Raw genomic sequence first — 27,823 nt, 5'->3', positions numbered from 1 at the left:
TGAATCCGATTTGAATATGTCTTCACAGTTCAAACCAGATCTAAGTTCTAAGCCCTCAGGCATGTAAGATTTGATCATTTAAAAGTCCTTGGCCTCAAGGCATAAAAAAGAACCTTATGTGGACTTAACCCATCCACAACAAGCTTTGATAACAAGAAGTCCGAAGTTACTTGGGGCGCAAGTAATCGACCTATTCCTTAGTTTCATTTCTATTATATTATGATTACCATAGAACGTTTGAGTATGGAATGAATTCTGATAAGAAGCCTCAAGGCCTACACTTAAGGCCCTACAAAGGCACCTATTTGGATTCATTCTATTCCTCGGGCTAGAACGTTTGAGTATAGAAGGAATTATGATGGGAATCCTCAATGCCTATATCTAAGGCCCTACAAAGGCACCTATTTGGATTCATTCTGCTCGTCGGGCTCAAGTAATCAGAAGTATAATGGTTATAAGACTTATACAATCAATGAAGCGGACATTATGTTCGAGTACTGAGTTAGTTATTGACTGGAAGCCTCAAGGCCTACACCTAAGGCCCCACAAAGGCACCTGTCATAACTAACATAGTCTCTCGGATATATATACAATTAAAACTCAACATTCGTTTTACATCTGCCATGCTGAAGATGGCAGTAGCACGCCTGAGCACTTAAAAGTTAATCTTGATTGTGAGCCTCAAGGCCTACACCTAAGGCCCCACGAAGGCACATTTCAAAGTTAACTTTGTCCTTCTCTTTCAGCTTTGCCCAACAAGCCTTGCCCGACAAGCTTTGCCCGATAAAGCCCACCAGTGAAGCAGAAGCCCGACAGAAAGCATCAACCGGCACCAACCTCTCGGGGAGCTGTGTGCTTGTCGGCCAATGAACATCCCCGAAGGAAATTCCTGCTACGAACAGCATGTACTTCTCAATTTTCACCATCCGATTGCATAGATTTGAAGGTTTGTCTGATTTTTCCTAGATATTTGATTGTTTTGATTTCACCCCTTTGAGGATTTTGGACTGGCTTCTTTGTTTATGCCATCAAATAATTGATTCCAAAAGAGTTGTAAAGGAAGATGAAAAGTAATAGTCTTTGTTTTGTAATTTTTTTTCTTTAATTATGTTTCTATTGAGTCCTACACTGGTTATACAAAAAAAGAAATAATAGTTTAAATACCTTAACCCCACTTCAATTAATACTGAGGTCTTTTGTGATAAAACTCTACCTCTGACGGATTGTGCAGGTGATAATTACCAAGTTTGGGACAATATCGGTATTGTTGGAAGTGGGCCAAGTTTAGGATAATATCGATGTTGTTAGAAGTGGGTTGTATGGCCCGTCTCTCCCTGCATGTAGGGTGTGTCCCTGGCCTCTCTCTACAGTTTCTCCTTAGGGGGACTAAATCATATTAGTTGAACGTCAAATTTCAATTTAAAGAACAAAATTGAAATGATGAAGAGGCCTTCAAAACGACATAATTAAGCACATATTGCCGGGCCCTCGAATTCGAAGGCAATCATTAGTTTTCATTTAGTAGGCTATGTGGTGCTTATTATTTCTACTGGAGTGAATATGTACGAACATAATTCTAGACACAACTGGTATGATAAATCAAATTTACGATCACCTTTGTTTCTCTGTATTGGTTTTTCTTTTTTCCTCTTCTCTTTCTCTTTCAATGCATTCTAAATAAGGATTTCATTGATTTTTATTATATTTTTGTCTATTGCGCCAATTTTTATTGAAATGCCTTAACCTTTCTACTTCCTAGCAGTATATAGTTTATAGTTTATGTTATTTTCTGGTACTTATTAGGGTTTCGTAACGCAGGTTACCGGATATTCGAATTAAATACAAAATTTGAAGAAAATCTTTTGCTAGGGAAAGAAGCTCAGATGGGACAATGTCAGTCTCTTCTTTTCCTCCTGATCTTCCTAACTCTCTCAAGGTCTGGTATGTCATGATTTTGGTCCTCTTCTTTCAGCAACACCGACAATAATCCTCCGGAAAATCCGCAATTATCTGGTGATATTTGTTGCTGCACAAAACCGAAGGGGTCTTGGAACAACGTAAATCCGACCGTGAATCTGCAAGAAAGTAAATAACACAAGATGTGTCGTGGTTCACCCCAATGTTTGGGCTACGTCCACACTGATATTGTATTTCTCTAAGAGGATTGTGAGGGAAAGGGTGAGAGCTTTTGAGGATGAGAGAGATGTTCCCATGGCCTAAAAAAATGACCTCCCTTAATGAGGAGAGTGAAGGGTCATTCTATAGAATAAGAGCTCCTCACTTATTACATATTTGCCCCTTCTTTTATTACATAATTACATTTGAGTCCCCCGAGTATTTATACGAGGTCTAAATACGGAGGCTCTAAGTATGGTACAAACAATACTGCTTCCGAATTCTCTATGGATTCTCTCAATGATGAAAAAGGCATTGAACGTGTCAACAATGCTAGAAGAAAACTAGTGGGCACTAATTCGTGTTGGCATGATGCTTATAAAGGAATATTTGGAGCATGCTCAGAGATGGCCGCGGCTGACAACAATAAGAGGAAGAGATTTGCTTGGGATCTTAGCAATTGCTTTCAAAAGGATTCTGGAACTAGCCCTTGTCCTACATGTTGTGTAGGATCTCCTATGAAACCTTGTCTTGAAAAATTGGACAATGATGCTATTCACACGTTGTTTGGGTTAATATTTGAACATTGGACTTAGATGAAGGAAAGCCCAAGGGTGCCAACTAAAAGGGGACTTGCCCGAAGCCCAGCACAAAACCCAAAAGCCTTCCTAGCCAAATATAAGTCACGTGCTTACTATTGAAGTGACAAGTGATGAAGACTAACCTACTACCAGCCAAAGAACACTTTCTAGTGGCATTCCAAGTAAAAAGTTGATGACTCACTACCCTAAAAGTGCTTTCGGGCAAGATGAAGTTGCAGCAGTAGGGCTAATCTGCCTATAAAAGGAGGAAGAGGCCTCAGAGACAAGGACACTCAATCAATCAAACAAACAAACATACAAACTCTGCTCTCTAGCCAGATTTGCATCCAAAAGCTAAAATCAACCCAGATTCAATCCTTTTTAGCGACAAGCTATCTCTTGTCTAGATTTCCTTAGAAAGCCTATCTTTCTCTAGTTTAAAAGCTCTGATAACTCCTTTAGTGGCGTAGTATCGATTCCCTTGTGTAAACTTGTTTACCATCCATCCCTTTTTAGCATATAAACCCCTGTTAATTCAAAGAGAAGTAGCTGCAAGAGGTTCAACCTTGACAAACAAGGTGAAATCTTGCCCGATGCTCTTTGTTTGTTTTCTGAATTTATAGATCTATTACTTAATGCATTCTCCAGTATGTATTCAAGTTATTTCCACCTGTTTTCCCACTTTAAGAGTCTCATTTGCATTTGGATCCGGCTAGTTTAATGGATATGTTATCATTAAAAGCAATTTAGGATCAAACAAATGACTTAAGGGGATCTAGACTCCCTTCATTCAAACTTACAAGACTATGAACTAAAAGTCCTTATTTACAAGGTAAGAAAAAGAACTTAATATGGACTTAACCCATCCATGACAATCCTTTTATAACAAAAAGTCTGAGTAACTTGGGGTGCAAGTAATCGACTTAAAACAGTCTTGTTCTACATTTGCTATACTGAGATAGTAGTGGCACGCCTAACACTCAGTTAGTTTTGATTGCGAGCCTCAAGGCCTACACCTAAGACCTCACAAAGGCACCTTTCAGAACTAACTGTGTCCTCTTCATGTAGCACATCAACAAGCAAGAGCCCGACTACACATCCAAAGTGCCAATCTCTTGGGAAGCTGTGTTGAGGTCCGAGCATCCTTCCACAGAGAAATCTTCGCCATGAAAACACGTACCGTGATTCTATCTTGAAACCAACTCCATTTGCCATCAGTTACAGTCTGGTATATTCAGGCATCAGACAGAGAAATTGGTGAATGATTTGAAGAAAATCATCCGATTATGCAGAGAAAAATTTAGAGAACATAGCGGAAAAGGGCAGATAAGTTGTTAGAGGGCTCGAAAGATATACACGAGTCTTTGACTTCAATTGAAGAACAAACACAACAAGTGGCTCAAACTTCCAAGAATGTCAGTGATCACATTGGTGAGATAGTGAAGCAGTCAGAGGCAGTGCTCGAGAAGTCCAAGAAAATTGAAGCCTATTGCAGATGGGGCAGCACAAAATGAAGGAAAACTTGGAAGCAGGGATGGCAATGGTTCATGAATCTTATCACATCTTAGATAAAGGAATACTCAGCTTGCAGGATGAGACTAGTGAAATAGAGAAGAAGATAGGAGTAGTTGGAGAAACCTTGTCTTCAAAGATGAGCTAGTTGCAAAGCAAGGTGGACGATATTGGGAATGTAGCTGATATTTCCTTGGAAAGGCAAAAGGAACTTCTAAATGGCCAATCTGAAGCGCTTAACGGGCTTCAGTCTCTGACCAAATTCCAATCCCAAGCTCTAAAAGAGAGAAAGTAAGACATAATGCACTAGTCATGGTGGTGAGGAAATTTTAGGCATTATCAAGCTGTATGTCTTAATGTTGCTAATAACACATTTTAAAATTTGCAGGGCGATATTGCAGCAGTTCACTACATTTGGCCGTGAAAAACAGGAAGGGCTTCTTCAAAGCCAAGAGAAGATTCAACGAGCTCATGACCATTTAGTTGAAAATTCACAGACCATATTGGAAGCTCAAGTAACTATTTCTTTTCGTTCCATTCTCTTTGTAATAATTTTATGATTAACATAACACTGATTCATTTTAATGTATACAGGAAGCTTTTGAACAGAAGCAGTCATCCATGTTTGTTGCTTTGGATAGGCTATTTGCCTTGCAGGACGCGTTGCTGGTGGAAACACGATCAATGAAAGCAGTCGTTTTCTATTTCATATCAATGCTTGCCATTTACATGTTAACCAGCACAAAGCAAACCTATCCAGTGAGACACTGGCTTTACTTGTGTAAGTGTATCATCCATTATTCGTTTTTTACAAAAATATGTTTTGTGATTTTGTAACTAACTTGTAAGTGAACATTTTTTGTCACAGTTCTATGCCTTGCATTCATGCTCGAATTTGCAGTCCTTCGACTTGCAACAAAGGGAATAGAACAACGGACTCGGTGGGGTAGTGGACTCAGGAACGTTATGTGCTTTACGCTGGCCTTCACTTATTATATGCTTGTTGGAAATACAAGTAAGTGAAAAGACCTCATCAAACATTAAAATTATATAGTTGGTTTTTATGATTTGGATTTAACATGTCTATGTGTTTTAAAATTTTCAGGGACTATGAAAGGCTATACTACAATATGCTACAAAAACTAACAGAGGAGGTTATAAGCTTGCGAAAAAACGCAGAGTTGTCATGGGAATCAGATGATGAATCCGACTGGTCTGCATTAGTTGACAAAGACGTATCGGGCGACATTTTCTAAGCATTTCCAGGAAGAAGTTGGAGATAATTTACGTGCAGTCTCTTCATATACTGGAAGATATAAAGGAAGACTAATGAAAAGGGCTTGAAAACTTTGAGTTTTAATGATAAGGACAAAATAAAGGATAAAGTAAATAGTACCAGGATTGACTTTTTAGTGTAAAAATGTGGTTTTTCGTTAAAGTGAACAGTACCGGGTGCTTTTCGTTAAAGTTTCCAAGATATAATCTACGCAGTCCCACTCGCAGTCCTATCTGATTTGATGTAAAAATTTGTTTGCCATGTTTTTGCTAAGAAATTGAGAACAACATTTTAGTCTTAGATTACTACTGTTTTCCTAATATTTTTGTGATTGTGTATGTAAATCAACATTCGTTATCATCAACAATATCTAATCCAGTTTTACAAAGATATTTAATACTGGATACTAGAATTATTATATAAAAACGTCAGTTGAGAAAAGTTAACTATCAAGGATTCCACATCTAACCAACATAAAAGATAAGCTCACAAGGCCTAAGCCTTACGATCTAACCTAACATCATTAAGACACACAAGATAAACATCGTACTATCACAGAAGACTTTGCAACAACAAGAAAACATGTTTGTGAATTCCTCGAACCATTGCCTCGACCCCAAGATGGAAAGACCGCACCACCCATTCATAATCTTGCAATTGTTGGCAAAACCCCTACTATGAGTCACCTCCAACAAATGTAGAGCTTCCTCTGCATAATCCTTGCCAAGTGCACAAACTTCGTGAGCGTTATCTTTCTGTTTGTTTAAATGTGATTATGTGGAGTATGTTTTGTATTGTCTTTCTGTTGCGTTTGTAATCATAAAATTGTAATCATATTCTTCGTTCATTTGACTAATAAAATACTTATTATCTTTAAAAAAAGGATCTTACAATCTTGGAAATAAATAAATTTGACAGGATGTGAGTAGATGGTCGCAAAATTTGTCACTCATAATTTTATTTTATTTGTTTGCTTTCATATACATAAGTTTGATATGTAAGACTCACTGTTATCAAATACATGCACATACAAATCCAAATCAAGTGATTAACAGAAGAATCTTTCACCACTTTTAATTGTTTTAAAATATTAGATTTGGGATTTGATTTGGCTGCTCATATATATATGGAAAGCCTTGAAGTCGAATATAGCACATAACTGATACTGACATACCATAATCATGATTAAAACAAAGCCAAAAGCGACTAATCAAAACGTTGGCAGGTGGATTTACAATTCAGAATCCTTAAGTGGACAAAAATGTCACCAACAAGGCAACTTCATAATCTTTGATGCTACCGTAGAAAGTAAAATTTTGATTAGAAAAACAAGCAACAAAATTATATAAAAAAAAGAGAGAGGAATTGGTAATAATTTGATAATTAGTTTAACTAGCTTATTTAATTGTGTTTTTCATCAAGTACATGTATCTTAATTACTATTAGTCATTGTTGAGACTCAATTATTTCCGTCTTCCATGATAATCTACTTTATTCTTCATGTCATTTTCAATCTGTATAAAAAGTGAGAACTGGTCATAAGATAATTGGAGCTCTTAGCACTTTAAAATCGTATTCATCAAGCAAAAGATAAGATCAAATTAAAGGGCACGGGAAAGTACTTTAGTTGCATATGTTGCTTTTTTTTTTCTAGTTAGTGATTATTAACGAGGGTATCTTTTCTTTGATAGTTACTCTTTTAGCATTATCATTGGTTTCTCTATATATGCTTTGTAATTCCCTTTGAAGAAGAAATTACATGTGGAACCAAATTATAAGACTGTATTTTGAAGAGAGACAAAGTTTATTTATTTATTTCATAGAGAAACAAAACGTATTCATGTGGTAGATGATGTTAATTGTCTTTGCATTTACGATTTTATCCTTATATGTTTGAAAGATAATCTCCTCATTTCTCTCTTTCCTCTTTTTCTTCAGTAAATCTCACTTTCCCTCTCCTCCTTTTTCTTCCTACCTCTCTTTCTTTCTCTCTTCTCCTTCTCCTTCGTCCTTCACTCTCTCCTACTTCCAAGGTTCTAAAAGACGTTAGGCGCTAGTCGGGCGGTGGGCTGGGGCCTAGCGCCTAGGCGGCTAGGTGGAGTCTAGGCGGGCGCCTGGGCGGACTAGGCGGATTTAAGTAAATCCATTATATTTCGTGTAAATAAGTGTCTGTTTATACTTAAAATATATATAATTTCATCATAAACTACAAAATAGAATGACATATGTATTATGAAGTATTGGAACATAATAAAAACATGGGGAGCTAGTGTGTGTTCATTTAAGTATTCAACAAGTCTCTTACAATTTATTGAAAAAAATTAAATGCAAATCAAAAGTTATTTATTTTTTGTCTAAGTGAGTCGCAACCTAGCCAAGTGCCTAGGCGGGTCTGGGCGGTCTAGGTGGGCGCCTCAGCTGGTCTAGGCACCCTTTCTTAATTTTCAAATGCCTAGGCATTAATCAGGGCAGTGACCAGCTGCCTAGTGCCTAGGCGGGGATTTTTAGAACAGTGCCTACTTCTTATTCGTACTTCTCTCTCCTCCTCTTCTTCTTCGTATTAATTATTCCTTAGATTTATGAGTTTAATTTTTCTTTTATGAGAATGATTGAGATTTTTTATTTTTAGCATTTTAATATATATATGTATATATATATATATATTTATATTTATATTTGATTTAGGTTTTGATTATTTGGTTGCATGAATTTTGAAATTGATCTAGCAAAAGTACTAAAATTTTTTAAACTAATATTGTAGAAGTGCTGAAATTTTGAAACTGATCTTGTAGAAGTGTAGAAAATTTAAAACTGGAATTTTGAAAGGGATTTTGCAAAAGTACTGAAATTTTGAAACTAATCTTGTAGAAGTGTTGAAATTTTGAAATTGATCTTATAGAAATGCTGAAGTTTTGAAACTGATTTTGCATAAGAGCTAAAATTTGGAAACTGGTCTTGCAAAATGCTGGAATTTTGAAACTAATCTTGTAGATTTGCTGGAATTTTGAAAATGATCTTGCAGAAGTGCTGAAAACTCATAAACTAATCTTACAGAATGCTGGAATTTCAAGACTGATCTTAGAGGAGTGCTGGAATTTTTAAACTTATGTTGCAGAAGTGCTGAAAACTTTGAAATTGATCTTGCAAAAATGCTGGAAATTTTGAAACTAATCTTGCAGAAGTGCATGAATGTGAAATTGATATTGCAAAAGTGCAAAAATTGATTTTTACTAATTTAGAATCAGTTTGAAGTTTTTATAGATAGCGTCAGCTTGTAGTTTTGGCTTGGTTAAGTAACAAGTCTATTGGGGCGTGACTGAAATTTTAAAATTTTGGTTTGCATAATTTTGGGTTAGTTTTATTAGGATTTGTCTCTTTTGAAATGATTCAAAACCAGATATGAAATGTATTTTATAATTTTGTCTTTATAAGTAAAACTCTTTTTTTTTTATTATGTTAATTGACAAAAACAAATGTTATACATATGTAATTGTTTTGTTCCATGAGACTAATTAAAACCCCAGCCCTACAAAATATCATCAAAAGAGAATATTTTTTTATGCAATATTATGGTAGTTAAAACTCTTGTTTTACTTATCATGTATCGAGATTTTTGAATTTATTTTATTGTGTCACAAGTTATCTCTAATGATAGATTCTTAATTTTTTATTTTTTTATACATTCTTAAATTTTTAATTGTATACAAATATGTGGCTAAGTTTGGTTGAATGCACATTTTTCCACTCCGGCCAACAGAGATATTTGTGTGATTTCAAAAAGGTTTCTAGTCACCCTAGCTCCATCTACCAAGCATATAGTTAAACCAACCATTAACACTATTAAAATAGTATTTTCCACACGTGAAAAAGATCAACGATTTTTATACATAACCACTGAAAGCGTTTTTCATATATAAAAGGAAAGTATTACTCGTTTCCAGAAACGTGCAAACATTTTCTTTTCGATGTTTTGGCCAATATTGTTGTTGGCAATAATGTATAGGTAACCTGTCGAATTAAGAAACATATGAAGCAATCAACAAAACGGTATTGAGAAAGAAAAAGAGTACGACTCCTTAATAAGGATATAAAAAGGTTGACACTGAAAAAAGTGCATGAGGATGCCATTGCTGTTGGCAAGTTTTACGGCGTTTTCTATTTCCTAATTTTACTGTTTAATTAATGCATACTTCGATTTAAATGGAACACATCCTTTTTCCACAAAACTCACAATGACAACTATTCTTGAACACAAATTTCTCAGTGTGTACTTCATCAGGAGGAGTGACTCAAATTTGACTATACATTTCATATCTTTACATGAAAATATACATATCGGAGACCTAATACAAAATGTTATCAAACTCATCACATACGGTTTATGAAACGAGACTCTTTTGTGTGGATATGAATGAATGGACTGATCATCATACAAGGAAAAAGAAAATCTTAAATGAAATGATTTGTTGGGATGGCATGGTGACCACAACTGCAATAGCTAGTATACACATGACTTCCTACAAATTCCACTTATTTTGGACAAAGGTTGGGGCAGTTGACTCTATCCTTGTTTCCCACTTATTTTAGACAAAAACCAAGCCACGTTCGTACCCTCTTTCCCCTCTTATTTGGTAATTTGAACACAATTCATAGGGTCCCCTCATCATTACTGTTGAGAGTTGTCCCACATTGGTGAGGGACAATGTTTGCTATGTGCTTATATAGTCTTGGACTACTCCTCATATTGCCAATTGATTTTATGATGGAACCCCAATTTCATCAATTACTCAATCATCAAAACCATATATATATTGTCAAACAAAACCTTATATTTATTTGAATATATATGTCTAATACAAGGAAAAACAAGGTTTTGGGAAGGGCATAAATATTCGTCAAGTAACGCATGATGTGGTAGGTTTCTGTCAAATTCGGTAGGGGGTTTCTTGTAGCCTTGTAGGTAAACACTGGAATTTATTCCCATGTATCTTGGGACCAAAAATTGATGGGTTGGCCAAAGGACCATTATTTTTTTTTTCTTTTTTCCTTGGTTTACATATAGAGTATTCTGTTCTCTTTTTTTTAATAAAGAAATATTATTAGTATTGCAAAATAATTATCTTACACTCATTATTTCATTAATTTTTCCTCAAAGTAACTTTTTTTTTTAATACAAGTAAAAGCTACTATATGTGTGTGTGCGCGCGCGCATAGACAGTTTTCATCACCATCCCCTATACCTTTACTTTGTTGTTTCTTTTTAGGCCATCCTCAAATATCACCTCCACAAAAAAAAAATTCTAAATTTGAAACCATATGATCATTGGACTAAATGATTGTCATTATAGTGTTTCTTTGCAAAACCATATCCGTCTCCGTCTATTGTTTCATTAAAAAATAATATCTTAATAGTTTTGGATTTGTCTATCTTTTTGCAAGATGAATTATGAATGATAAATTAAAACGTAAATGGTTTGGATCCTTGAAAAAAAGTTAGGAAATGCAAACTACAAGAAAGTGTGTCAAAATGTGTCCCTCGATCCGGACCCATGTTTATATATATTAGGGCTAACCACATTTTACACCCTCAAGGTTTGTAGTGATTTTCAAGGTCATGAGGGTTCAATTTTCTCACATTGCACCCTAAGATTTTGTAATTGTATCAATTTATACCTTTTGTCTATTTGCACCTCTAATTCTTTATTAAATTGATGAGTTTTTAGTCAATTTGGTACAAATATAGCTTACATGCTAATCCAATTACAGTTTCACGCTCATCATGTCATCAATTTAATAAGGATACAAATAATTTCTTAGACAAAAGGCATAAATTGATACAGTTTTCAACCTCAAGATGCATATGAAAAAAATTAAAACCTCATAGCGTAATTTGAAAACCACCCAAATTTTAAGGGTGTAAAATGTAATGAGCGCTATACATTAAGTCACCTTTCTCTTTCACGTATGTATGTTGAAGCGTGTCCATAAAAATATAAGGATAGTACTATCCACACACCTATTTTTACTTTTTACACACTTTTTTTAATTTTCGACCGTTGAATCGCATAAATTGAAGAAGATCAATGACAAAAAATTAACAAGGATGTGTGTAAAGTAAAAACAAGTGTGTGAATAGCACTATACAAATAGATATATAAGCACCATCATGCTAATCTACACCTTTCAAATTAACAAAGAAGTAAGAGTGGGGGATTGAAGGTAATTTGATTGCACGTTTTACCTCTACAACCAAAGTTAACCAATAACTCAACTCATAAAAAAAATTGAACTATTAGAATATGAGCCAAGATATGTTTAAAAGGCAACAAATTCCCTCCTCCACACTCAGCAATCAACCAGTACAAACGTACAGACAACAAGGTGCATGCCTTTGTATCTTAATCTCTTTAACTACTAAACAAAATATTCCAACAACATTGTGTATGCATATTGAAACTAATTAAAGGTAAATTAATAATGTCGATACAATTGTGGAATCTTGAAAAGTTCAAGCCAAAAACACCTATATTTTAATGTAAAATATAGGTAAATTAATTTTTAATCAAACAATATTCATTTATTTTGTAGGTAAATCATTTTATAGTGCCGTTTTAGATTTTCAATTTGGTGAAAAAATTAAGATAAATTTAAAATACGTAATATTATGCAAATTTAAAAAACAATTTAGAGGAATCAAAACATCATATCATTTTATATTTGTTAAGTAAAGTGGATGCTGCTTCTTTTCTTTTTCTTTTTTTTTCTGGCCACAAACCTTAATCTCCAATTTGTTATAATACACAATGAATTTAAAACATATATTCATCCACTTATTACTATAGTCTAATAGTACTCATCTTTACTTATAAACGAGAACTCTTCGGTTCGATTCTAGCAAAAAGTAAATTTGAACCACATTATTCTTAGCCCATTGTGAAGCTTAGCCCATTCATCCATCCCTTTAGTGGAGATAATATTGTTTGTTAAAAAATATTAATACAATAATACCGAATTATTAATCTCTCTTTTGAAATCGGTGTATACAATTAATTGTATACATTAAAATTGTAATTAGGGGTACTTTAGACATCCAAAATATGTAAAATGTAGTAAGTCAAATAGGATTAATAAATTTGCTTATGTGAAGTCTAGTCATTGTGTTTTAACAATGATATAAGTACTTTTATTTTGTCGAAGGTAAATATTATTACAAACAAAATAAATGTAAACAAGCAGAGGCTCAATTACAAGATAAGCACAACACAGAAATAGACCCCAAAACTAAACAAAACAGAAAGAAAACAAAATAAAAATGCAAAACACAACCGCTTGCAACCCCCGCCGCTGCCATAGCATCACAGATCCACCAACATAAACTAGCCTGAGATCCAACCAAACGACACCCCAGAAGTAAAGCAAATGAAAGAAAATAAGGCTCAATCATTCTCTACCGATCATCACCACAAAGATTGCAGCCACAAATCAAAGAGAGCCTGTGAAAATTCACGGTTCGCAAGCTACAATGCCAAAAGGCAAACAAGATTGATGTTGTAGACCACGGAGGGACGAAGCCAAGTGGGAAGAGTATGAATCAGATTGATGAGAAACATGGAGGTGGACGGGCATCAGGGAGTGGAGGGAAGTGGAGGACGGAGTTTGGGGCTAAGGACAGTGAGATTGAAGGCAAGAGGAGTGTACGACGGGAGATCAAGAGAGAGAGGGAAAACACAAGCTGAAACAGAAAGGAAGAGGAGCAGAGAGCTACCACTAGCCATAGCTAAGGTCGGCAGCGGCATAGAAGTTATCAGAATGGAGATCACTCACACAACGGCAAAAAAAGCTCTCAGTGGGACATAATGATTCTCTCACCAAAATTGGAGAGAACTGTAAATAGGATAGCGTTATCCACACTCTCAGTTTTATTTCTCACATACTTCTCAATTTTTAACCGTCAGATTGAATGAATTGAAGAAAATAGATGACAAAAAATCAACAAAAGTATGTGTGAAGTAAAAAAAGGAATATGAATTATCCTAAACATATCATAATATAATTGATTTTGCTCCTTGACATACACGACTAAATAGAGTACTGGGAGAATAAAATTAAGCAGCCACACCATCCCATATTATTCATAAAACAAAATTAAAGCTGAATTATATTATTGTATATATACATAGGCATGTATGTATATATGTAGATGTAGTACCTCACCAACATATCATTGATAAAACTACGGGAAACATTTTTATATGGATGGCCATCTATAAGTAAGACCTTTTGCCAATCCATGCAAGTAGTACTTCTACAAAAACAAGATGATCAACTACAATCGTTACGTTCATTATTTTTTTTCACATCAAGATGGCATAGCGCATGCTATCACTTACCATTAGTTGATTCATCTCCGTGATCTGGGAAAACTCACCAGATGCCCACACCCCATCAGCACCATGAACATGATGAGGTTGAGAAAAGCAAGAAATCACAGAAAATGGCACGAGTACAACGCTGTACAACAGCGAATTAAACCCCTTAATCCAACGTATACGCGGCAACGATCTTCTATCCACGTGATGATGATCATGATGTGCTGGAAAAATTGGCAATTCTGCTGGTGCTGGGTTCCCTGCCCAAACATTTACCATGCTCTCATCTGCTACTCTAGGGCTTTTCCTTATGTTGTGGAGATTTTGCCTCATTGTTGCTAGCATACTCCACATCTCTCGAATCACCGGTCGGATGCCTAATTGCTTGCCGGAATCAGAAAACTAATGAACAGAAGATTTTGGTTGTGAATTTGGTGAATTGAAGGAAAAGGCTTTTGGGGAGGCCAAATTTTCTATGTGGCTTTTGATAATGGCATGATAGTGGAGTTGCTAGTGCTAGTGTTTATCACAAAGGGTTTATGTCTGAGTGTGCCTTTTTATAAGGAAGTTCACATTCACATATATATATTCCTATTTTTGTGGGGTAATATCAAGGCCAACATTCCCACAAAGCTGCCTAGCTAATTATCTAACATTATTACAAATTAAAACCCCCTCCTGTTGTGCTGATTTTGTACACATTTTTAGCATATACAAAAGAAGTGAATTTTTAAAATTTTGGCATTACCTTTACAGTTCATTTGGTACAAAACTGAGGGCTGAGGATGTCCCACATATGTGTGTATGAAGCTTGGGACACTTACAGATCGTATCAAAAATCAGATCATGGTGTGGTACCAATCATTTTATGATGAGAAAATTTCAACCATTTGATAACTACTGAACTTCGAATATATATTTTCTTTTGGATACATAACACACATACGACGGATGATGCATAATTAAGGAAGTCTACTAGCTATCAGTCGGGTCCCAGATTTGGACTACATAGGAGAGAATCAAATACTGGAATTTTTTGTGTGATGAATTCTGATATCTTGGCTATCACTACAACTCAGTCTCTTACAGGTGTAATCAACATGCATAGTAACCTAGCTATCAGTTGGGATTGTTGCTAAATATTTACTTAGAAATCTTAGCAAGCTTTTTATTTGATCTTTATGTTTCTTTGTGGCTTATATTCTTATCATATGTAGTGTTGTATGATCCAAAGCGTTTATATTCTAAATCACTTTTCAAATATTATCTGTACAAATAAATTAAATAAACTAAAAATTGATTAGTAATAATCTAACAATTATTGGATATACGAGTTATGTTTCTTAATTACTTAAAATGCTAAATTTCAACAACGTTAATTAAACAGTTAAATGAACTCTGATTTAGTTGATTATTTGCACAGTTGGTGTTATGTTTCTTAATTACTTAAAATGCTAAATTTCAACAACGTTAATTAAACAGTTAAATGAACTCTGATTTAGTTGATTATTTGCACAGTTGGTGACCTAGAAAGTTGATAGTTCCGATCATCAAACAACATTGTAGGGTTAAAAGGAGAGTTGAGAAGGTAGAAAGAAAAAGTTCAAGTGAGAAGGGTACTAGCTAGCATATTCCTTCACAAAATCACTCAAGAACTAATTATAATTAAAGCATTTAAATTCACAATTTGTCACGACAAAACTATATATGTTATGGTCCAACAATTTTTTATTAATAAACGATATTATCTACATTAAGGAAGTGATATAGTCCAACAATTTAGCAAGAAACATTACTTTTTCTATAATGGATAGTTTAATCGTTGTGCTCTTGGACATGATTGCCATTTACTTGTCTTTTAACTAGCTACTACCCACAGCTTATTTTTGTTTTATCTTATTTTTATACAACCCACAGTTATTAGGGCTATACCTTCAAGAAAGAAACAAAACCAGGCTGGTTTGTTCACATATTCCTTTTATTTTTTTAGCTAGCTGCTTCTTTTAGGAAAAGAAACATAATAAACAAGTTAGTGTTTGAGTACTGGAAAAGTGATTAATTAGGTCCATAGTGATGGAAGTTCATGAACCTGCATGCTTCAATTAGTTTCGTTTCACAAAATCCTATAATTATCAACAAATTACTAAAATGTAAAAAACCTTGTTATAAAAATAAAATTATTACAAAATTAGGTTTTAATTCTTAAACAAAATGAAGTTTATATTAGTGCCTGGTACAAGATCTTTTTTTTATATAAAAAAAAAAAAAGGATCAGCTAGTGGCTTCACCATGTTAGTCTATCATTCCAAAGGCCATGAACACTCACAGAGGCATTTCAACCTCTTTTGGCCACCATCATGCAATTCACCAACGTCAAAAATCGAACTTAGGACATATTGTGTGGAATACATGTCTAAAATTTATCTCCAACTACTGGACCACCCCGTGGTGGTTGTACAAGATCTAAAATTGAGTTTAGTCCATTGGATCTATTTAAATGCCAACATTTATATTGCATGTCTTTTTTTTTTCTTTTGTAATTTCATGATTTTTTTATTTATTATGTCTACACTAATTCCTTAGACCAACTTCAACAATGGGCTAAAACCTATAATTCTCCTCTTTTTTTCCCCTCAAAATCCACTTCAACCCATGACCTAAAATTAACCTAAAACCTAAAACCCAAATAGAGGTCAAATATCAGCCCAAGTTTAGGCCACAAATTGGAGTAGACCCCAGCTTCTGTGACTGAAGCATGGGCTGTGAAGCCCAATTGCCCTCTGTCACTTACTCCACGCGCAACACGCAAAGCCTTCAACCTGCATTCAAGCGAGGTGGACCCCACCCATGTGGGTGTGTCCCCCGGTTTGTCAAGTTTTGTCTATAGCCAACGGCTACTTTTCTTCATCGGGTGGTGGTGGTAATTGGACCGTTGGTTAATCCAACGGTCCACGTTCAAATATGTTTTAGTTCAAAAAATTATATGAACATTTTACATTTATATATTTATTGAATTCAACGGCTTAGATCAAATATAATCAAATTTAACGGTAAAAAAAAGATCTAAAGGTCTAAATTAAAATCCAACGGCTAAAATAATTAAAATAATAATAATTTAACTCAAAATTCAACCAAAAACTCTATGAATACCTATGTATTTGTTCAAACATCCACACAAAACTCACTTTTCTCCTACAATTATTCCAATTTTTCTTTCTACCATTTCTTCTCATTTCCAAATTTTTTCAAGATGGCAAAAGAGCATGTTAGAGGTCGTAATTGGACCTTTGACGAAGATATTGCTTTATGTTTGGCATGGATTTCTATTAGCAAAGATGGTGCCATCGACATGAATCAAAATAGAAAGGTCTTGTAGGGTAAAATCATTGATAAGTTCCATGAAAACTCCAACGCTAGTCGAAGGGAAGCTGGTGGTGTTTATGATCGGTGGAAGATTATCAACAAAGTGTGCACTTTGTGGAAGAGAAGCTTGGAGAGAGCCATTGTTAACATGCCTAGTGGAAGGGGCGCCTCAGAAATTGTGAGTTTCTTTGTTGATATTTTATTTGTCATGTACATAATAGTATTTTGCAACTAATTGTTTTTATGTATTTGCGACAAGAACTACACCAAAAAATCAAGCTTTTAAGTTGCATTATGCTTGGAACATCCTCAAGGATTGTTTGGGGTGGGGAACCGATGCGGACCAACAATGGGGAATATTATTTCATAGTGAAACCCCGCCCCCAAATGATGTCAATGAAGGTGTGAATTTTGCCAACAATGAAGGTGTTGAACAAATGAGTTTATGAGTTTTCGATTGTATTAAGTTTATGTGGTTTATTAATTATCTTTTTTTTTTAAGTTTATGTAGTTTATTAATTGTCATTTGTATTAAGTTTATGTGGTTTATTAAATGTCGTTTGTATTAAGTTTATGTGGTTTATCATGATTTTCATGTATTGATTTAGTGATTTTTCAAAATTTATCGGAATTTAAATATTTTTAGGTTAAAATGTTCATATAATTAATTTAGGATAGTCTACATAATATTTTTTTTAAAGTTAATATAAAAAAATAGCTTTAATTCATTCTTTGATAATCTCGGGCTAAAATTTTAGGTCATAAGGGTTGGAGCAGAAAAGCTGTTTTTGGGCTAAAACCTAAATTTTTTGGGCTAAATATTTTTAGGTTTTAGATCACCATTAGAGATAGTCTTATAATATATTTCGGTACAAATATTTAGGTACACTAACTCATTATAAGCATATTTCAGTACAAACATTTTGATACACTAATTCATTATAATATATTTTAGTACAGCTATTTTTGTACACTTATATATTTACATATTTTTCTTGTGTGTCACTAATTTCTTTTAATGTTTTCTCATTTAGATTTATTTATAATTGGAAGAACTAAAATGTGCATATTAATAAAATCAAAATTTTAATGTGGAGACATTAAATAACAAAAATAAAATATGAATTTAATAAAAGTACTCTTCAAAGAATTAAAATCAAAATGTAACCTAACACCAAATTTGTTTTAAATTTCAATTTGTTTGTACCATACTTGACCAATCCCGAAACTACCGAGCACCGGCCAACGCTATACTGTCAAGGACCCAGAAGAGTTCCCCTCCGACCAGGAGGCCAATCACTACTCGACACGTGTCAAGATTAGAAGCCAATCAGAGCGCAGCACGTGTCAACATCAAGAACCAATCATAACATGACACATGTCAATGTGACAAAGCTACAAGTTTTTCTATAAATAGGGGTCATCCCCCCACAATATTGCCTAATGCCATTTGTGTTAAATCATTCACAAGAACTCACTAAATTGAGAGCTTGATCCTTTGTACTTGTGTAAGCCCTTCACTACTAATAAGAACTCCTCTACTCCGTGGACGTAGCCAATCTGGGTGAACCACGTACATCCTGTGTTTGCTTCTCTGTCTCTATTCATTTACGTACTTATCCTCACTAGTGACCGAAGCAACCAAGCGAAGGTCACAAAACCTGACACTTTCTGTTGTACCAAAGTCTTCGCTGATTTTGTGCATCAACATTTGGCGCCGTCTGTGGGAAACGACACTTATTCCTACTCTCTTCAGCTGTGTCAAGCTGGTTTCTATCATTCGTACACTTTCTTTTGATCAGGCATCCCTCTCCAACATGGGAAGCGAAGGAAGCCACAGCACACAGAATGACACCCCCCTTGCACATAGTGCGAAACAACGAAAGAATGAAGGAAAACGAGTTCTTCTTCAAGCTAAAGTCGATGAGTTGGAAGCTCAGAACAACAAGATAGCAATGAGGAATGAGGTCCTCCATGAGCAATATGAGAAGCTCTTCGAGACACTCCACGAAGCTAGGCAAGCTCAGACACGCGAGCTTGTTGCCCCCGTGGAAGTCAACCATCAACTGGGTGCCCTCCAACATGGAGGGTCACATGCATTCGACATAGATATCCCTGATAGGGAACAGATTACCCCTCGACTTGATAATCAACATGAGGCTTCTCTTAACCCAGTTGCTTCGACCCGAACCATGAGAAGTGGAGGGAGACACCTCTTTGCTGAAGGGGCAGAAGGATCGAAAGCCGTCTTTCGCGATTGTCGGGATTTCCTGAAGCAACGTCGAGAGAATTCCATCCATATAAGCTCAAAGATCAATGACCCAAGGATTTCTGAGAGACTCGGTCCCCTGCCACGGCCCGAGCCGGCCACCAATTTGGGGAATGGGCAACAAGTCCTAGAGAGACATGAGGGTACAGGGGACTCAGAGGTGTTCCGACAGACATACCCTGGAAGCCAGTACAGCGAGTCCAGGGAAAAATCACATGCCCTTGATCAAACCTTCCTAATTCCAAGAGGAGATGGAGATTTACGAAAGAAAGCTCCAGTGGCACATAACTCCGCTCAGGACCCCCTTGTCCTACAACTTCTTGAGGAAGTAAACAAGTTGAAGGCTGAACGTCAGGCTGAAATACCTGACTGGAACCAACCCAGGCCTGGCCCTCTTACAAGGAGGATCCTCAACACCCCCCTTCAAGCAAAGACAAAGCAAAAGCTTGGCTTGCAACTTTATACTGGAAAAGAGGACCCGATTGAGCACCTTAACCTCTTTGAGTCCACCATGGCATACCGGATGCACACTGACGAAGAGCGATGTCTTCTCTTCCCCTCCACCCTCTCTGGCGGAGCTCTAAATTGGTATTGTCGTCTTACACCTGAGACGGTAGACTCATTTGAGGAATTGAGGAAACTATTTGTTTCCCAACACATTTTCCAAACCGATCGCTTGCACTCTGCAGATGACCTGTACACTATCCGCCAGAAGCCAGACGAGTCATTACGTATGTATGCTGGCCGCTTCAGCCATGAATACTCCCGGTGTGTCGAGGCAGACGACAAGACTGCCCTCAAAGCCTTCACGGCAGGCCTACGTGATTGTTTCTTTAAATACATGATCAATGCCAATACTTGGAAGACTTACTCTGAGGTGATGGCGCAGGCTTATAACCATGCCTCCGCCGAGGCAAAGACATATCAGGAGAAACCCCCTACAACCATCCTTTATCAACAAGTGGGAGGTGGAAGCCAGACTCACCTAAATGAGAAGACCTCGACTTTCCAAACAGCAGTGGCACCTCCCCATGCCTTGCATAATGCTTCGCCGAATCAACAGACATATCAATTTCAAGGCAAGAGGAAGGATTTACATCCTCACCACTCTCATTTCAGTAAAAAGAGTAAGGGACACTATCCCGATAACCAAGGGTATCGCCACAATAACGCTCGCCCTCAGGCAGTCAATGCAGTGGGTCAAACCCGTGTCAAGATACCCCCTACCCCAAGGTATGAGACATACACGCCCTTGAATGCCACAGGCGCGGCCATTTACCCCAGCATAGCTCACCTGATACCAAAGCCAAAGCCGAGGCACCCAGATTACACGCCCCCGAATAACGCGGGCATGTTTTGTTGCTACCATGAGCATAACGGCCATGATAGCGAGAAATGTATCATCCTCCGTGATCGTATTGAAGCTTTGGCACGAGAAGGAAAAATTGATCAATTCCTCCTTCACCCTCAAAGGGATAACCGTAACCAACGCCAGGTGAATGTCATATATTCCATAAGCGGCGGCACACCCATATCTGAATCTTCCAATAGGGCCATGAAAAACAGTGAACGAATTCTGAGGCCTGGTCACCAAGTGTTTCACGTGGAAGACATCAGGGGAGGGAAGTATCAAAAGCCTAACTGGGATCCGATATGTTTCTACCCTGAGGAAGAAAGAGGCATCATCTACCCTCATAACGACCCATTGATCGTGGAGGCTCACATAGCCAACTTTGATGTTCGACGAATCCTCGTAGACACAGGGGCTTCGGTCAATATCATGTTTGCCAAAGCTTTCAGGGCACTCAGTGTAGCTGAACACTTGCTCGATCGCTCGATTTCTCCTCTGATAAGCTTCTCCGGTGATATCGTGCAACCCTTAGGGAGCATACATTTACCCTTTACTATTGGTACAGGCCCTTACACGGCTACCATTACCACTAACTTCCTAGTGGTTGACTGCCCAACGGCATACAATGTCATCTTTGGGCGCACAGGCATCAATGATCTCAAGGCTATGGTATCCACGCATATGCTGTTGATGAAATTTCCAACCCCCCATGGCAACGGCTACATCAGAGGAGATCAGCTTAGTGCACGATCATGTTACAACACTTCAGTTAAGCAACAACACTTGCCCGGACCCAAGGAAACCCTGTCTGTACATGACCAAGTCACAAAGACCAGCCTAGATGAAGCGAACTTGGATCTTCCTGATAGCAACAATCAACCCGATGATCCTCGAGATGACTCTTTCACCCAGCAAGCCCAACCTGCTGAAGAGTTGGAGAAGGTACCTATCTCAAGAGATTATCCAGATCGCATGGTGAAGATTGGCACCACATTGTCACCACCCCTTCGGTTAGCATTGATATCTTTTTTGAAAGAGAACACTGAAGTCTTCGCCTGGTCATACGAGGACATGCCAGGCATGTCTCCCGATGTCATCTGTCATCGTTTGAGTATTGACCCCAAGATCAAGCCGGTGAGACAGAAGCGAAGATCTTATGACGCTGAACGATACGAGGCAATGAAAGCAGAAGTTGAAAAACTCAAAGGCATAGGCTTTGTCCGCGAAGTCAATTACCCGACATGGGTAGCAAATGTGGTCCTTGTTAAGAAAAATCCGACCAAAGAAAGTCTTTTGCTTCAAAAGGTCTTGTGGAGAATGTGTGTTGACTACACCGACCTAAACAAAGGGTGTCCGAAAGATAGCTTCCCTCTTCCTCTTATTGACAGACTTATAGACTCTACGGCCGGGTGTGAACTCCTGAGCTTCATGGATGCTTACTCAGGATACAACCAAATCCTCATGAACCCTTCGGATCAAGAACACACAGCCTTCACTACCGACAGAGGACTATACTGCTATAAAGTCATGCCTTTCGGCCTAAAGAATGCAGGAGCGACTGATCAGAGACTAGTCAACTCAATGTTCGCCGAGCAGATTGGGAAGAGCATGGAAGTTTACGTTGATGATAAGAGCAAACATGCTGACCAACACATCACCAACCTATCTGAAACTTTCACTATTTTGAAGAGGTATCGAATGAGGTTAAACCCCAACAAATGTGCCTTCGGCGTAGGCTCTGGCAAATTCTTAGGTTTCATGATTAGCCAACGAGGCATTGAAGCTAATCCCGAGAAGATCAAAGCAATCCTCGACATGAAGGAACCGGTAACTTCAAAGGACATCCAGAGCCTTACTGGCAAGGTGGCAGCCTTAACCAGGTTCATTTCTAAGGCCACAGACAAATGTGCTCCCTTTTTTAAAGCACTTAAGGGAAGTAGGAAGTACATTACATGGACTGATGAATGTGCCGAGGCATTCAAAAACCTCAAGGAGTACATGAGTAAAGCCCCTCTACTCTCCAAGCCCGAGGTAAGAGACATTCTCATTATCTACCTATCGGTATCAGCTTCAGCCGTAAGTTCTGTTCTCATTCGAAAGGATGGGAATATTGAGCGACCTGTCTACTACGCTAGCAAAGCCTTACAAGATGCGGAGACACGGTACTCTAACATTGAGAAATTGGCTCTGGCATTGGTCATGTCTGCTCGAAAACTCCGCCCTTACTTCCAAGCGCACTCCATCATCGTGCTTACCAATTATCCTCTTCGACAGATACTCCAAAGTCCTGACACTTCAGGGCGAATGATCAAATGGGCAATAGCGTTGGGTGAGTTTGACATCTCCTACCAACCAAAGCCAGCTGAGAAGGGCCAAGCAGTGGCAGACTTCATTGCCGACTTCACATATCCGGTTGACATTGCTTCTACACCTGAAGCAGTGGCTTCATTACCCCCGGAAGCTCAGAAGATAGAACCAACAACCCCAGCATGGAGTCTGTATGTTGATGGCTCATCCAACCAACAGGGCTGTGGAGCGGGACTAGTCTTGACTACACCCGACAAAGTAGCAATGGAGTATGCTCTTCGTTTCAAATTCAAGGCATCAAATAATGAGGCCGAGTATGAAGCCCTTCTAGCAGGATTACGTTTGGCCAAACACCTCGGGGTTAAACAAATTGATATTTTCAGTGACTCCCAATTGGTGGTCAACCAAGTTACCAACAACTTTGATGCTAAGGACAGCTCCATGGCAGCATATCTTGCGCAAACACAACTTTTGCTCAAGCACTTCCACTACCAGATCACCCAAGTTCCTCGAGCGGCAAACAGTCATGCAGACGCCCTGGCTCGCCTCGCCTCGGCTGTGGAAGACAAGATTGGAAGAAAAATTCATGTCGAACTGTTGGCAACACCAAGCACCATGGCCGCAGAAGTATGCAACTTACAACAGGGGGATAGTTGGATCACCCCGATCTATAATTTCCTTGCTCATGGCACCCTCCCAAATGATAAAGTCCAGGCTAAGCAAATTCGATACAAGTCTACCCGCTACCTGATCATCAATGATCAACTCTATAAGCGAGGTTTTAGCCTGCCATACTTAAGGTGTCTTACGCCTGCCGAGGCGGAAATCGTCCTTCGGGAAATACATGAGGGAGTCTGTGGAGATCATGCTGGATCTCGGTCCCTAGCACACAAGACTTTTCGCCAAGGATATTACTGGCCAACACTCCACCAGGATGCCATCAAAGTATCCCGCTCATGTGACAAATGTCAACGATATGCGGCTATTCCTCATTCCCCTCCAGAGCCTCTTACTCCTATGATCAGCCCTTGGCCCTTCGCCCAGTGGGGACTTGATTTGATCGGCCCAATGCCGGCAGGGAAGGGCAAAGTCTGTTACGCAGTCGTTGCAGTGGACTACTTCACAAAGTGGGCCGAAGTAGAACCCTTGGCAACCATTACTGAGGCAAAGATAGAAGACTTCGTGTGGAAGAACATCCTTTGTAGATTCGGCATTCCCAATGCGATAGTCACTGACAATGGGCGACAGTTCGACAACAAGAAGTTCAGGTTGTTCTGCTCTAAGTTCAACATCAACTTATGCTTTGCCTCTCCAGCTCATCCCCAGTCTAATGGACAAGTTGAGGCCATCAACAAAATAATCAAGCGCACTTTGAAAACCAGCTTGGACAAAGCTAAAGGCTGTTGGCCAGAATTTGTACCCCAAGTTCTTTGGTCATATCGCACTTCATATCGGACTTCAACAGGAGAAACTCCATTCTCACTTGCCTTTGGCACAGAGGCGGTTGTCCCTGTTGAGCTCGAGCAAGCAACATTCCGAGTCCAGAACTACATTCAAAGTGAAAATGACAAACAACTCACCCTCAACTTGGATTTAGTCGAGGAACACAGAAACCAAGCTCACTTGAGGAATGTCGCCTACAAGCAGCGCATCTCCAACTATTATGACTATAGGGTCAAGCCTCGCTCTTTCAAAATAGGAGACTGGGTCTTAAAGAAAAGATTACTCTGCGACAGAGTCCCGAGTGAAGGCACACTTAGTCCAAACTGGGATGGACCGTATGAAGTCATTGGCATCAGTCGCCCTGGCTCTTACACACTTAGAAGCTCCGATGGCAAGACCCTTGGCCATCCATGGAACGCTGATCACTTGAAGTACTACTACAAATAGACTCACGATGTACAAGTGTTGAGTTATAGCCGTTCGGCATCCTATGTAATGAAGGCCATTTGGCAATGAATTCACTAAAGAGGTAATTTAGCCAACTTGGCCCTCACTCTTTTACATTCCTAGCAATGGAACACTCAAGTGTTGAAACCTCAAAGCAGATATATCCAACACGAAACAAAATCTAAGTATGTGTCGACAAGACTATACAAAGAAAGGAACAACCAAACAATGGCTTATATCCAAACAATAGATCTATTCATACACAGCAAAAAAAAATTTCACTTAAAACAGCTTCACCCAAAAAAAAAAAAGCTTCATCCAAAAAGTTTCACCCAGAAAGTTTCATCTACAAAGCTTCACCTACGTAGCTTCACCCAGAAAGCTTCACCATCAAAGCTTCACCTAGAAAGCTTCATCTACAAAGCTTCACCCAGAAAGCTTCATCTACAAAGCTTCACCATCAAAGCTTCACCCAGAAAGCTTCATCTACAAAGCTTCACCATCCAAGCTTCACCCAGAAAGCTTCATCTACAAAGCTTCACCATCAAAGCTTCACCCAGAAAGCTTCATCTACAAAGCTTCACCATCAAAGCTTCACCCAGAAAGCTTCATCTACAAAGCTTCACCATCAAAGCTTCACCTCGAAAGCTTCATCTAGAAAGCTTCATCTACAAAGCTTCATCTACAAAGCTTCACCATCAAAGCTTCACCTAGAAAGCTTCATCTACAAAGCTTCACCTACAAAGCTTCAACACCAAAGCTTCACCTACAAAGCTTCAACACAAAACCCAAGATGCCCTTGAACTTGTACAAAAACACTTGGGTAAACATAAACATTTTTTGTTTTACACCCACAAGGGCCCAAAATTTTCCTTCTTATTTATTCACTTATATATGTTCCCAAACATATTATAATAGATCCAACAACAAGCCAAAGTCCCAAGTTTCATAATGGACAAAAGTACAAGCAATTCATCAATAATGAAGGTGCTACAAAAATTGGAATCTGCCCCAAAATAGAAATCCAACCCAAGAGACTTTTTCTCTCTCTCCCTCTTCCGCCTCCTTTCATCTATCAAATTTCTGCAACCTCTGCTCTTCTCCAATGGAGCTGAATTTTGGACACCCTATAGTTCTTGAGCATATGAACAACTTTCAAGAAGGAACCATTTCTGTTTGAGCGACGGAAATTAAAGTGTTGAAGCTCCAAACATGACAGTCGGATTCTTGCAGATTTCGAAGCTGCTGTGATGTTTCGAAGATCTGGAAATATTTAACCATTAGTTCATTCTGAATTTTTGATATGTTATGAAAGAGACGATGAGGAACAACTTCAATGAAGAAAGCATGCTGATCTGAGCAAGAGAAAATAGAGTTTCAAAGCTCACAACAAATCTGACGGGTTGACAGACAAATGATAAACAGTCACTCATCATACCTGGATTTCTGGAGTTATACTGCTCCGAAGGACTAATGTCCACAAGCCCTTAATTACTTGATATATTGACTTAAACAGAAACGGAAACGACTTTATTAGGTCCTTTTTCAATTAATTTCTAATTGTTTTTGTAGGAACACACCAGAATCACTAGTGCGGAATCATATTATGATCTCCAATTATGTTAAAGTTATAATTAAAAATACCAGCTCCTATAATGGAATTTGCAAACCAATTCGAAGGTGTCAAGGGCTCGATTAATGTCAATGTTCATCCAGTTCATGTAAATTGCCTTACACAAATGTATGGTCTGGCTGCTAACCGTATCGTGGCCTGCAAATAGATAGCTATCTCCCACTAATTCTCTTTTCAAAGTTTTGGTGTTGGATTAAACGCGCTAATTAGGTCTAGATGAAGTCCATACTCATACTTCCCATTTTGATGGTCAAACTTAGAGGAAGAAAATCTTTCGATCATGGACACAAAACATAATTTGTTTTTGTTCACAAAAATATAATTTGTTTTTGTATTCACTATTTAGGTTGGCAGATATACTCAATTGCTCCCTTTTCTTGCACACTCAGCAACTATGTTTATGAGAGTCATAGAGATAGCATCTGCAAATGCAAAAATTTTTAAAATTGAAACAATCTGGGCGAAAAAATTATACTGATTTCTTAAAGCTACTTAAAGATCATTCCTTGTTTGTTTGTATTTGTTAGCAATTATAATGCATATGGTATTGGTCAATTCATTTGTTTTTAACAAATGCGTTAACGTTGGACATACCATTTAGAGATTAAAAAATCAACCATACATGATTAACGCAGTTTTGTGACACTATAGTATACAGAAACATGACTCAATATAACCAGCTTCGCACAAACTTGTAATATATAATCATATATTAGGGATTAGTTTGCTATTGTAGCTAGGTTAATTCCTTATAGATATGGCACAAAACCCCTTCTTTTGGTTTACCTCAAAATCTAGTTTCATGACCTGAACTTATTGTTTAGGTTCTCCTTTAACGACCATCAATATTTATCCTTCAAGAAATTATGTAATCTAAACATGATTAAATTAATAGATAAACTCAATGTTTCGATAAAAGAACTAGTTTAATCATCATGGACTGAGCCGGATTGTGTCACTTAGTCCATACTTAACGCAATTCAGCAGAACTCTTGCATATTTAACTTTTCAAGTCAGATCCAATACACGTACCATGAAACTAGAGTCCCACATTACAAACTTTTTGCATTTTATTTTGTTGCAATATCCAAATTTCTTCTAAATCAATTTGAATCAGGGTTGTGATGGATAGACTGTGTGCAGTATTCATCAAACAT

At 37.6% G+C, this 27,823-nt stretch overlaps 1 protein-coding gene and 1 pseudogene across 1 annotated transcript; one reads left to right on the top strand and one right to left on the bottom strand.

Moving 5' to 3' along the window:
• The first annotated feature begins 1,883 nt into the window (after positions 1 to 1,883).
• On the top strand, positions 1,884 to 5,552 carry LOC126633760 (protein GAMETE EXPRESSED 1-like; annotated as a pseudogene).
• An 8,032-nt stretch (positions 5,553 to 13,584) lies between these two features.
• LOC126634223 (uncharacterized) lies at positions 13,585 to 14,418 on the bottom strand. The gene has a single exon (XM_050304719.1). The coding sequence runs from the start codon at positions 14,205 to 14,207 to the stop codon at positions 13,839 to 13,841; it is 369 nt and encodes a 122-aa protein (XP_050160676.1). The 5' UTR covers positions 14,208 to 14,418; the 3' UTR covers positions 13,585 to 13,838.
• Positions 14,419 to 27,823: the final 13,405 nt, after the last annotated feature.

Source organism: Malus sylvestris, chromosome 9, assembly GCF_916048215.2.
Source record: "Malus sylvestris chromosome 9, drMalSylv7.2, whole genome shotgun sequence".
NCBI classification, from domain to species: Eukaryota; Viridiplantae; Streptophyta; class Magnoliopsida; order Rosales; family Rosaceae; genus Malus; species Malus sylvestris.
Note: the sequence above shows the minus strand (reverse complement) of the source record. Positions and strands in the feature narration are given on the sequence as shown.